This window comes from Elgaria multicarinata, chromosome 2 (genome assembly GCF_023053635.1).
Source record: "Elgaria multicarinata webbii isolate HBS135686 ecotype San Diego chromosome 2, rElgMul1.1.pri, whole genome shotgun sequence".
Lineage (NCBI taxonomy): Eukaryota > Metazoa > Chordata > Lepidosauria > Squamata > Anguidae > Elgaria > Elgaria multicarinata.
The window spans coordinates 121,593,547-121,606,676 of NC_086172.1; the positions used below are offsets into that span (position 1 = coordinate 121,593,547).

General features: G+C 44.8%; 1 protein-coding gene across 5 annotated transcripts in view; it reads right to left on the minus strand.

Moving 5' to 3' along the window:
* Nucleotides 1-481: 481 nt before the first annotated feature.
* ARHGAP1 (Rho GTPase activating protein 1) overlaps nucleotides 482-13,130 on the minus strand; it is a 33,706-nt gene continuing 21,057 nt past the window's right edge. For all 5 annotated transcript variants that reach the window (XM_063117481.1, XM_063117482.1, XM_063117483.1 and 2 more), the window contains exons 4-13: nucleotides 12,211-12,298; nucleotides 11,859-11,990; nucleotides 11,596-11,682; nucleotides 9,748-9,846; nucleotides 8,990-9,097; nucleotides 8,139-8,215; nucleotides 7,595-7,672; nucleotides 6,780-6,908; nucleotides 6,155-6,258; nucleotides 482-4,269 (exon numbers count right to left, since the gene is read on the minus strand). In XM_063117481.1, the coding sequence (XP_062973551.1) occupies nucleotides 4,090-4,269; nucleotides 6,155-6,258; nucleotides 6,780-6,908; nucleotides 7,595-7,672; nucleotides 8,139-8,215; nucleotides 8,990-9,097; nucleotides 9,748-9,846; nucleotides 11,596-11,682; nucleotides 11,859-11,990; nucleotides 12,211-12,298 (1,082 nt within the window). In that variant the 3' untranslated portion in view covers nucleotides 482-4,089. The remainder of the gene's footprint in view (nucleotides 4,270-6,154; nucleotides 6,259-6,779; nucleotides 6,909-7,594; nucleotides 7,673-8,138; nucleotides 8,216-8,989; nucleotides 9,098-9,747; nucleotides 9,847-11,595; nucleotides 11,683-11,858; nucleotides 11,991-12,210; nucleotides 12,299-13,130) is intronic.

Genomic DNA, 13,130 nt, shown 5'->3' on the forward strand with positions numbered 1-13,130 from the left:
GAGGGACAAGTCCTACGTAGGTGCTGAATGACTTACACCTACTAGAATTCTGTTATCTCCAATCTCAAATTGGAGATAACTGTGAATGGCAGGGAACTCAGCCAGTGCTGGGAGGAGTGGCCACTCTCACCAGCAGTTCTTTTGTGTAGCACACACTACCCCCATAGGGACAGAGTGCACTGCGTGAAGCCCACTTCTTGCTGGTTATATGCAGAAAGACAGAATGGGGGTGGGGGCAGAGCAATGATCCAGTGAAGGCCATCCAGCCTCCTCCTCCACCACCACAAAGTTGTAATTATACTATTTACACTAGACAAGGCAGTGTAATGAGCTTAAGGATGAACAAACAATCTTTTCCTGAAGAGAATTAAATTTGCATTTCACCATGTACTGTATCCATGAGCAAGCACCAGGTGCAGAATACGAACCAGTTTCTCTTGATAACTAGTTCCAAAACAAGTTGGAGAAATACACCAAGATCTGATATTGGCTTTGGGTTTTTATTGAAGTACAAAAAGTGCAAACTGTGAAATACAAGATTGGTACCATTAGAAGGAAATTAACATGGATGTGTGAATTAATGTCACGGTAAAAACCCCAGCCCTGCTCCCAATAAACATCAGTCATGAGAATTAAAAATACGGGATAACAGCAACAAAAAGCAAAGCTGTGATCTGTGCATAAGGACCCTGGAAACAGATTAAGCAACCAGGGTCATTTGGCCATGAAAGATCTCTGCCAAGTCAGCAAAGAGGGTTACCGTAAGGCATCCTCAGCATCAGCTGCATCACCCAAAAGCTATTCTTAGTACAGACACAAGACTGACTGCTAGAGCTGAGGGCACAAAATGTTTTTAGGGGGTTCCAAGACACCAGTAGGCATTATCAGGCAAGCAAGGGAGAAGTGGACATGGGAGCATTCCAGCTACAGAAGCACTGTGTTCAATATCTAACATGGAAGGCAAGCAGCAAGGGGGTGGGGCCTCAGACAGGTGTACCACCAGAGGGACACAGAGAGACACAATGTGTAGCCATGACCATCCAGCTATCAGCCTCTTTTACAAGAGGAGGGAAAGACGTAACTGGTCCCATGATATGCTGGTCCTCTAGTGATTTTAACTGCCTTCTTAGATGCCTAATTCAGACAGCATACATCAGCAATCAAAACTTGGGAGGGGAATGTAGTGCAAAGCTAACTGGCAAAGGCCCAGATTCAAACTTCACTCTTAAGGTGCAGTCAGGTCCAGCATACAGCTCCACAGACCAGCCACAGCGGTAACAGATTTGGAAAAGGCAAAATGAGAAGAAAAATTAATGAGACAAAGCTATCATATGTTCCAGACTTCCTGGCAGCTCCAGCAAAGTGAGGAAAGTAATGGAGCTTTTTATATTGGCTCACTTCCAGGGTTTTGTGAGTGCACTTTCATTGTGTGCAGTTCCTAGCAACGCAGTTTTGCAATGTGACAGTAAAACAAAAAATCACACTCAAAAGAGTTTGAAGTGTGTGGAATTTATAAAAGTGTAACTGCACAGCTATGGCAATACTGACCCAAAACACTCTGTTTACTCCCTGCCTGACCTGAGACTTGTTTTCAGGGCTGCACCAGCCTTGTTCTTAATCCTGAAAGAAGTCCAGGAGTTAGTATTTGGGTGTAGCGGCTGAACATGCAGCCCTGGGTCCTGTTGTGCCTGAGGCCTTTACTTTTCTAGTTTGCTTCCATGAAGACCAGTTGCTTTTCCTTTCTGCCTGGGAACTTTGAACAAGGACAAGCAAACAAGCTAGCTCAGAATCAGAACCTAGCCTCCTCACCACAAAAGACAGATTAGGCAGTGGCTGTCAGCAAGGCAACCCAATGGGCTCGTGGGCTTCTAAAATGTGAAGCAACGAGGCCCATAGGGGTGCAGCTTCATCAACAGGCCACTCATTCAACCATGCTAGATTGTATTCTATGCAAGAGACACCAGAAGGTAAGGACCCAGAACGTCTCACTTCCTCAATGAGCATTCCTGGTGAAAGGTCCTCAAGGCTCAGCTGAACAGGAAATCAGAATTCCAACACCACTACTTCCCAAGAGCAGTATTTGTTGTTCCAGGCTTGAAATTAAGATTAGATTCTGTCAGACTTACTATTGTCTACAACACAGAGACATATGCAAGATGATGAGCTTTCTCCAACTTGCTCACCATCCTTTCAAACACCTTGGTTTGCTAATACCCCGTCGTCTCTGTTTCTGGAATCTTTCCAAATATTACCACCACAACAGCTAGAGCCAATTCATTGGACATGGCTGAGCTATGGGCATGGATCATCTCAATGTACTTGCTGATACTCATTGACCATTTGTCACTACAAACCACAGCACGGGCCTTTATTCAGTTTTAAAAACAGCAACCAATTATGCATTTACAAACAACTTCTTGCTGTCTTCCCTGTAACCTAATTGGTAGAGGAGGGTTTAGGTTCTGGACAAGTCAAAAAACCATTGCTGACTTCTCTATAACTTTGTGAACTCTAAACCTGCTTTTCTATAGGGTCAATCCATGATCTGAATGTGGACAAAATAGCCATAAGACAGTTGGCATTAAGACATCATGAAAATGTACCTTTACAATTTTATTTAAAAGAAAAGCCTGCTACAAGTCCAGTAGGAAACTGATATTTTATAAAAACAAGATTGGCGTAGAACATCTGTGCTTAGACAATGGATGAGCCTGGTTTAGAGCCCAGACTGGCTCAACTCCCTCGTCTAAAAGCAGAACACTTTAGACGGGCAGGAAATTAGCTATATCAATTCTTAGGTTAGAGAAAGTGACAGTAATGCCCCACACCTCCATGTTCCAAGCGTGAATCAGAGCTGTACTGGCAATGTTAGAGAACTATGTCTGAGCCCAAAAAGGACTCGAAGGTTGAGTCTTTGAATGAGAAAGCTCACCCTCCCCCAACTTTGGCACAAGAAAGCCCAGCATAAAGGGTAGGGTGGTTCTTGTATAAGGTTTGGCCTCAGCAATCAGCCTTCTGCTTGATGACTCTAATCGCAATGGGTAGATAGCTGTAGCGAGGGACACAGATTCCTGTGAGCATATTCAGTCCCTGTGCTTCAGTCACAGGAATGGGCAGTGGTTAATCTGGGCTTTGACAGTTTGGGGAGCTATTACCACCACGGCAGACATCTTCAGCATGATCCCCAATAACTTGTGTGTCAGGAGAAGCCCTCCTCTCCCTGCCAAGCCAAACCAAATGAACACTGTTCCCAATTAAAGGAGATCAGCTCTCTGGCAAGGTCAGTTTGGGAGAGAAATCCTACTGGCAGAGTCAGTCTTTTGCAGGAGGACATTGCAGAGGAGCAAGTGGGTTCCATAATATTAGAGGAAGATAACCTTATAGTAGCGGGGAAATTCTAACAGCGCCTACAGCAAGTGCCAGAACTCCCTGTAATGTACAATTAGTTCTCTAAGCACTGTTAAGAAAAGTGATCACTCTCAGGACAGTGAAATCTTCTCTTATGGCCTAGCTTTGCCCTAGTACTGCAAGTCCACTCTTCCATCAAGGCTGGTTCTGTTTAGAAATCACTGTCTTCCAAAAGAGGAATGCTCAGGACTACCCGACATGGGTACTTGTGGAGACCCAACCCAGGCCAGAGAAGAGAAACTGAAGTAGATCCCCGCCCCCTGCAAAAGGGCCACTGTATTAGTCCAGATCACACAGGCACCAATAAGTGGGAATTATACCGAGGTCCAAGGAGAGCCATTTGATAGGAATAACTCGGGAAAGGATGGGAATTTCAGCATTTATGAGCAGCCTGGACTCTAACATCCCAGACAGATAGGACAGCCAAGGCAATTTTAGAGATGGGGAGGCCTGCTTCCCACCCCGCATGATTCTCATTCATTCATATTCTCTCTCTCCCCCATACACACACACACGACTGCAACGTCCCCAAGCCCTCTTTCACTCTGCTCATCACCTGGAGCTTCCCCAGACTTGGTCACGGCTCCATAACAAGATAGAAAGGAAAAGGGGGTCAAGGAAGGAGAGGGAAGGAGATGGTCACAGTGGACACAGGATGTGCTAGCACAGGCAGGCTCTAGATCAAGCCTCCAGGTTCTCGAAAAGCTCCCTCTGGTTGTCCAGTAGGAATTTGCTGAAAGTGTTGATAGGATTGATGGCTTTGAGGGTTATGGCTGCATCTTTGGCCCACAGCAGGTTTGGGCCAAAAACTACTGCCAGGTTAGCGTTGGTCATCTTGTTGATGTCACTGTTAGCAGAAACCTACATGCAATGCAAGGAGAGAGAAAGAAAAGACTCCAGTCACTTTAAAGATAAACAGGCCTTTGGTGCTATCCTTCCAGTTACTCACCATCTAATGAATTCTATGAGAAACTCTAGGATTATATCCCCAATAGCACAGAAGGAGATCGCCAGCAAGCCACACATGAAGAGTACGCTTGCAGATAAGGAACTGGAAGTTGGAGACAAGAATTCTTGTAATTTCAAAGGCTGGAAAACATAGCCCACAACTCCTTTCTTCCATTGCTTAATGGCATAAACCTACCTTCACCTATTCTTTGTCCTACAGTTTAGGTTCCAAGATTTGGGGATTAAAATAACAAAATTACCAACACACGAAAAAGGCCTCCAAAAAGGAGACAATGTTCCGACTCGCATGACATGGCAATCCACTGAGGGTTACGTAACCCATGGTGAGGCTGCAGCACGTGTGGGCATGTGATGATGCCATTTGATGATGCCAAATAAATAAATAATAAATTCTGCATATCCATCCTCTGCTTGGGGTTTGCTGTGTCATGCAAACCAGGCAAGCATGGGTTATGCATAACCATAGAACAGACCGTAGGTTATGCAAGTGTTTAACCCACGCTCCCCAGGTTCACATGACAAGACAACCTCTGAGCGGGGGTTGCATATGCAAAGTGGCACCCATGGTCCCCACGGTTCATTATGGGTTAAATAACCCATGATGAGCTGCCCCATATCATGTGAGCCAGATCAGAATATTCTTTTCCTGTTTTCTTACGCTGCACCAGGATGCCCTCCACCTCCTAAGAATGAATGCTCGCAGTGCTCAAGTCCCTTTCTATTGTCTTTATTCACTTTTATATTACGTATTCCACAGAATTCACAAACCCAAAATGACAATTTGGTGTTATACTGTAGTTAGAGCTTGGGATCTTGTGCCAGTCTCTCATTCTTTCACATAGAAGACAGGGTTGTTTAAAGGGAGAAGCCTCATTAATGCCACCATGAGGTTCTTGGAAGTACACAGAATTCAAATGTGAGAAATAAATAAATATGTAGTATTAGGAGTTTGCTAACAAAAATGAAACAGATCAGCTCTCCCCCAACCCTGGAATGCAGGCAATCTCAAACTGGATTGCTATAATCTAGAATTCCTCCTTAAACCATAGATTCGGAAGGTGGAAAGCATGTGTAGAAAGTGCCAGTCGGAATAGACCACAAAGTGGTCCTTCTGCAAGTTCAGTAACAGGCTCTCTGTATTAGCTAACATTCTTCTTTCATATACTAAACACCTCAACAGCACATGGCCTCCCTGCTTCTTCCTGTTGGTAACCCATGTCATTTTTTTTCAAAGCACTGTTGATTTTCTATCATACATACTGTATGTTATAACTACTTCCCAGAGCTTTAGCTACATTCCCAGGAGGCTCAGCTCCTGTTCTTTTGTAAATACACCAGAGTCTCCTGCACATCCTGATGGAAAGGTGGAACAGTTTGATCATAGTTGAGTATTCCAGACGGAAAATAGCCAAGCATCTGAACCCGCCTCACCCCCGGAACATACGAAGAGTTGAGCTCTAGACCCAGGGCCCACTTAGTTCCAGCACCCTGTTTCACACAGTGGCCACACAAATGTGTCCCAAAAGCCCATAAGTAGAGCAAAAAGGTAAACCCACACCCCACTTGGTTGCTCCCAGAATCTAGTATCCAGATGTCCTTTGCCTCTGAACATGTTAGCCCCATTTAATTACCATGGTTGAAAGCCACTGATAGACATCCTCCATGAATTTTGCTATTTAAAGCTATTTTAGGCAATTGCCACCCCCACATCTTGGGGGAGTAAATTTGAAAAAATTAAAGCAGGCATTGTGTGAAGAAGTGGTTTGAAGGATCTCACCTGCCCAAGGAATGACATCAACGAACAAAGCACTTGATAGTTTTCCTCTGGAAGAGTCTGGAGTGTTTTGCGAACAATATCTACACGCTTTTCTTCTTCCACACCTGAAAGGAAAACCAATAAGGCATCATCATCATCATCATCATTATTATTATTTCTCGCCTTTTCCCCAAGGCAGCTTTACAAATTAAAACATGTATAGTTAAAACAGATGGATATACAAAAATTAAAAAATAATTAAACGTGCTACAATATTAATACATTAAAACCATTTAAAATACAATTTTTTAAAAAAAAAATCCAATATATAAACAATACATAAACAGAGGTCCAGACTACCCACCAAAGGCCAGCTGGAATAGAACAGTTTTAGCCTGCCTCCAGAAACACACCAGGGAGGGAGCCAGTCTAACTTTCCTGGGAAGGGATGCACAGCAGCAAGCAAAATTCTAGCTTGCATGGCAAGAAATGGCTTACTGAAGGGGTGCAATTTGCCAGGCACTTATACTGCTTTGAGTAACTGTAAATAGTCAAAGTTTTTGAAAGAAAGCAGCTTAATTCTGGGTGGGGCAAATCTGGAGAGGTTTCCTGCTATGGGATTGAGACTGTCTTAGTAGCCACTCACTGTAGAAATTGACCACATCATTGTAGAGACCAAAGGTGAGAAGAGGCTCAGGCAGGTCCCGCAAGAAGGTCTTGAGAATCACAGCAGGGAGGTGCACATCCTCATATTGCAAGAAGTCCACAGGCAGCCCTGGGTAAGACAGAGTAGAGTGCTTCAGAGCCAGCACCAGTGCACAAATGGCTGTGAAAGGGCTGAACTTCCTCCACCAGATAGCGTAAGGCATGAATCCAAAGACTATGAGCTGGAGACATGGCAGGGGCATGTTACACACACACACACACACACACACAATCAGACAAAAGAATCAGAGGTAATTAACGATTCTCAGCTAGAGAACATTTTCCGAGGCAGAGCTCAGCGCCAGCGCAGAGCCCATAGTGTGATGCACAGAGACCACGAAGAAGAATCAGAGGTACTCAATCCTCCTCCAAACTTACAATGATTAGAATCTTTGGGAGACCTACCCAAGCAATACTAGGAAATGGTAGTGATGTGGCGAGACGCACCTCAGAGGATGGAACATGTTATACTCTGGTCAAATACAGCTGCCTCAGCAGGCTAAGCCAGTTCCTTTACTCAGTGGGTGGAGATCAAACTGGAACAGGTTTATGTCAAAGGGAATCAACTGGTTGTTTTCCAGCCAAGTTCCAAACAGATTAATTCAATGATAAAACATCTTATGGTATGACAGACATTCTATGTGCCAAGGGGAGATTTAAGACCTATACAAAAAGGAAGGGAAAGGAATAGTGGGGAAAGGGGTGGGGGTGGGGAGTCGTTTAAACAGAAATCTGGAAGACAAAGCAGGCACATACCCATATTGTATTTCTGCTGAACCTCTCTTACTGTCTGTGTGTTTGCTGATCGCCGGAAAATCCCCTGTGTGGTAAGAGCTGAGAGCAGAGAGAAAGAAAAAAAGCTCAGGGCAAATCTGTCATTTGAGACATAATTAGCCAAAGCATTCAGTAACCCTAAGAACAGTGAGCATTTCCAGTGAACTACAGCACAGTGGAGTGAAAGAATGGCAACTTCTCCCACTTGTTCCAAGAAGTGTTGCACACAAGAACATTTAAATGGGAAGATCTATGATGAAGGCATTTGGGACAGGTGGGGAGCAGGAAGTCTACAGCAGTGCTGCTCCCCGTTGCTCAATTTTGCTCAAATTTTCCGAAGACCTGCTCCCAATTTTAAGAAAAACACAAACATGTGGAGAGGGGAAGAGAATGAGCTTAAGTAGGATGGTGCTAAGACACCTGAATAAATCTGAACTCGTACAACACAGAATAGTGCTTTGGAGTGGGATGGGGGTTATAGCTAGCAGGAGACAAATCAAAACAGGGATTTCCTGAGCTCACTCACCATGCTCCTGTAGATAGGCAATGGTCTCCCTGACCACCAGTGGTATGGGATTCTGGTCTGAACTCTTCTCCCTTAAGCTATTAATAAAGGAGAAGCTTAGATTCTTCCTGTTTCTTTTCTGCAACTTATTTAATGTAAAGAAAGGATGTAGAACAGCCTTCCTCAACCTGGGGCGCTCCAGATGTGTTGGACTACAACTCCCTGGCTGGGGCATTCTGGGAGATGCAGTCCAACACATCTGGAGCGCCCCAGGTTGAGGAAGGCTGATGTAGAACCTCAGGCCGTAAAGCGAAAACAGGCCTGTCAGGGGTCCCAATCCATCCCTCTGGGGTTCCATCTACGCCTCTTCCCCTCTGGCCCAGTTCCCTTAAACCACCAATTGATGGGGGTTTCCCAGTATTTGTGCAGTTCCCACCCATCCACCCCATTCTAAAATCCTCTCCTAAGGTTTAGTTACTGGCAGTAAAACCTTTAAGATACAATATGCTGGGATTTTGGCCCTTTTACCTTTGGTCCCACCCACTGCTAAAATGCAGCCCCCGAGGACTTCTCTGAAATGAAATTTGGCCCTTGGGCTGAAAGGGATTCTGCACCCCCAGCTTAAATGTAAATACAGGGTGTAGAACCCTTTATTGCACAGAGAAAGGCCTCGGGCAATGAGCCTCAGACAATCTGAAGGCGCCTTTGAACATGACCTAAACTCCAGCATCTCTCTGGGCCTGAACTTGGCAGCTCAAGAGAACAGAAGAAAACTAAGCACAGCTGCAGATTCTATCAGAAACCATTTCCAGCTCTATCCACAGATAGAGTATAGGCATCATTGGAGTACAGAAAGAGAGGAGAATACTCACTGCTGGAGAGAAACTCCAAACTGTTGGTTTGGCAGGGGTGGGCGAGGTGGTGTCACTTTCTGAGGCACTTGTGAGGGCTTCTGCAGTGATCTCAGATATTCATCATATCTACAGTGGGAGAAAGAGACATGTATTTATGGACTCAACCTATCCGACACAGAAAGTGCTTAGCTGGTGCCACTGTCCCCTTATCTTGTGAAACCAAGCCTCAGAGTCCTGGCCAGTCCTTATGCCAATACCCCCTGACAATTCCAGCCTAGCATCTACGACAGACTACTGGGGAAGCTAACAGACCATCAAGGCAAGAGGCTCAGTCTTTGAAAAGAGGGAACACACAGTACATAGAGAGATTGGGAGGGCAGAAACTGGGCTAAGGGCTTAAGCATGTACTTTGAACAAGCAGGGCTAGCCTGGTTAAGCACTAGCAATGGCATCACAAACAGTGAGGGGGATGCTGGCAGTAGCAGCAGAGAGCCCCGATTCATGGAATTAACAGAGGTGGCTCCCGAGCAGCAGCTAAGAGAGTAAAAAGATATAAAAAGAGGCAGATTTCTAGGAGACAGTATCCAATGCAAAGATAGTAGAAAACAAGAGAAAACATGAAAAGAATTTGACCTTTTCTAAGAGCCACCTCAACAGTTCATTGCATTATACTAAATCACCTTCTGCCCCCCCCCCCACTTCTCTCCTCTCCCCCAGCTTCCTTTGGGGCAGCCTCCTCCAAGAAAGCTAAGAGTAAGCAAACAGCATGCTCTCACTTTAGCACCTGGCTTGGAATCCCCAGCTGTTCCAGCTTCACATGCTCCTCCAAGTCACTCAGGTAGTTTGCATAGAAAATCTTCCGCCCAAACTTAAAGCTGCAAGACAGATGATGAACCAGTACATAAGAAATTAGGCTGAGAACTGCAAAGAAGCACTTGGGCAGCAGGTGAAAGGTGAAACCTCCAATTCCCTCTGCAGAGGTAGCGATATTAATGGAACACCCCATCCTTAGGCTAGGCCACGGGCTGCAAGCTGCTCCTTTTCATAAAGACAGTGCTGCAACTTGTGGATTTTGCAAACACTACACAGCACTTTATGTTCTTCATTCTTCTCTGTCAATTCGTGACAGAGGCCAGGAAATCTCTGTAGAAAGTCTGGGCTACCAGCCAACTAAGGGACACTTGCACAAACAATGCAAGCACAGACTTCGCAAAAGCTGGGAATTTGTGATCCCTACAAGGCAGGGACAGTTGTTCAGTGTACGTCAAAACGCAACAGTCATCAAGCCAAATTCTGCAAGATGACCACGGGAAGTTTGAAGGAAGGGGCAAGCTATGACACTGATACTTCTCATCTCCAAGCTACTAGTCTGTAGGGCAAGTTCTGCGCAGTCTGGTAGAGAGGTCAAACTATGACACTCTCTTTCCTCCCACTTTTGAGGACTACATAATGCAAGCCAATGTGCACATGGAAAGCTTAAGTGTGAATGAAAAATGGAGGGAAACTTGTGAACTATGACAGAAATAAATAAGAATATTGGAGGAATCCGGTTTGGGGGGGGGTGTAGAGCTCAACAAGGTTTCATTGGCTCATCCCCTAGGACTTTGGTTCATCTCCCACAAGCTGGCCCAATTCGGTCTGCAGTGAGTTGGACCAGCTAGCAGATTTTCTGCTGTTTTGTTGTTGCTGTTTTTGGTAGAAATAGACATTGGTGCAAATTGCGGTTGTAATCTGTGCAAATTTCAGCTGCAAATTTGCACCAATTACGATTACAATTTGCACCAATGTCTATTTCTGCAACTATTTTTTTTTTAAAGGAAGACGTTCCCAGATTTCAGGAAAAAAACAGCAGTCCAGCTCACAAATGCAAGACAAGCCAGACATGCCATGGAACTCCAGCAAGCCCCCAAAGGGCCAGTTTTCCCTGTGACAGTCATCCCTAGAAAAGTGGGACATTAGTGAGCAATAGCAGCTAAAACAGGCCCAAGAGTATACAAAATGGGACATATATGCACATCCTTGCATTGAACAAATCCTACCATACTAAGTTCTCACCTTACTCAAATTAGAGCCAATGTAGTGTAGTGGCTAAAGTAGTGGGGAATGTGTTGCTCTCCAGTTATTGTTGGACTGCAACTCCTATCAGCCCTGGACAATACTGTCAATAGTAAGGCTGATGGGAATTGCCATCCAACTGGAAGGCCACAGATTCCCCACAACTGGAGGGCCACACATTCCCCATCCTGGACTAGAATGTTGAACTTAAACCAGGGAGATATGGATACAAATTCCCACTTGATGACTGTGGGTCAGCCACTATCAGTCTAACCTATCTCAATGGGTTGTTGAGAGAGTAAAATTGGGGTGAAACAATGCATGATGCCCCCAAGCCTCTTGGACGATGAACAAGAACACAAATGTAATAAAATAAGAGCTGCTGTCAGATATTGTCATCACATTAAGCTTACACACAAATTACTAGAAGCCTACTTAAAAAAACCTTCTCAAGATTCTCAGATGGGTGCATCAGATTTCATACTGTTCAGTCTGCTCAGCTCCTGAAGAAGCCCGTCTTTCCCACACCAAAGTGCTTCCCACCACAAAGTACCATTGCAGCTACATACCTGATCAATGGCTTGAAGAGAATCAGAAGTGTCTTGATGAACATAGTTGGGTGCACAATGTACAATGCTTTGATGTTCTTTTTGTACCTAAAGAGGAAAGACAAGAGGGAACTTGGCTTGCTGTGAGAAAGACGAGAAGCCAACCCAATCCTTTCACCCCCAAATGTTACCATGCTATGCCATCTTTTACACATCAAATATTACTTTGAATCCTTACCCAAATCATCTCAACTCCTCCACAATCAACAGGCACAGGCACTTACTTGCGGTCAAATTCCCGGTAGGCATCCCGCAGCCAGCTCAGGGATGGCTTGTTCTCACTGGTCAGGCCATGGTGCAGATAGACTAGGGTGTAGTCACTCTCTACATACTGGTCCAATGTATACTTCAAATAACTGAGGAGAAATGGACATAGCTAAGTACCTGGATTGAAATATTTGTTTCTTTGCCCTCCTGCAGTCAGCATAAGAATGGGTCCTCAAGGGAGGTGAGATACAGGAGAAGCAACCATGATCTGAGGGTTTAAGGAATTGTCATCTGCAAATTTGAATTTTTAGGGTGAAAATACAGGACTAAGCTTCATCAAATCAGGTGGCTCCCTATAGCAGCACTCACCTCAGCAGTTTCACATGATCAAGCTGATAGCTGGGAGGCATTCGGCAGGCACTAAACAGAATTACTTTCCGCCCATACTTGTCATCACCTGAAGACAAAAACGTAACATGTCACAGGAGGCTGCACAACAAAGCAAGGAGCTTCCACAATAGGTGTGCAATGGAGCACGCTTTGTGGAATGGTCAACAATTCCTAGATCACACTAATGGAAAATTTTAAGGTTTTGTCTTGTCCTAAAAATCAACACTGCCACATGGAGCCGCCATGACTCCATTTTAGAGAACGCTGTGATTTGTGAGGACCCAAGGATCCTGAGGGGAAGATATGGAGGAGATTGAAGAACTGTTTTTTTTTAAAAAAATGATGGGAGGTCATGGTACCCGTGGATCATGAGAAGACAGTTTGATTTGGCTCTCTTAAGTCAAATGCAGCCTGAAATACGTCCAGAAAAGGAGAGCATCCACAGGGTAATTTTTATGTATTTATTTATTTATTTATTATTGCATTTATATCCCACCTTTTTTCCTCCAAGGAACCCAAGGTGGCGTACATAATCCTCCTCCTCTTCTCCATTTTATCTTCACAACAACAACCCTGTGAGGTGGGTTGGGCTGAGAGTGTGTGACTGGGCCAAAGTCACCCAGTGGGTTTCCATGGCTGAGTAAGGACTAGAACCCGGATCTCCCGACTCCCAGTCCAAAACTTTAACCACTACACCACACTGGCTTATTGTTGTGAGCGTTGCTGAGATTTGCAATTCCAAAGCAGAGAAAAACAATTTCCCTCACAGATGGCAAAAGTAGTCATGATTCATTTACAGAACAGCATTCTTGCCCATAGATTTGCCCCAGTGATTCCAATTGCACCTGTTGTCTTTGTATACCGCAGCTGGGGCGGGCAGGCAGGCAGGAAGGGGGTGA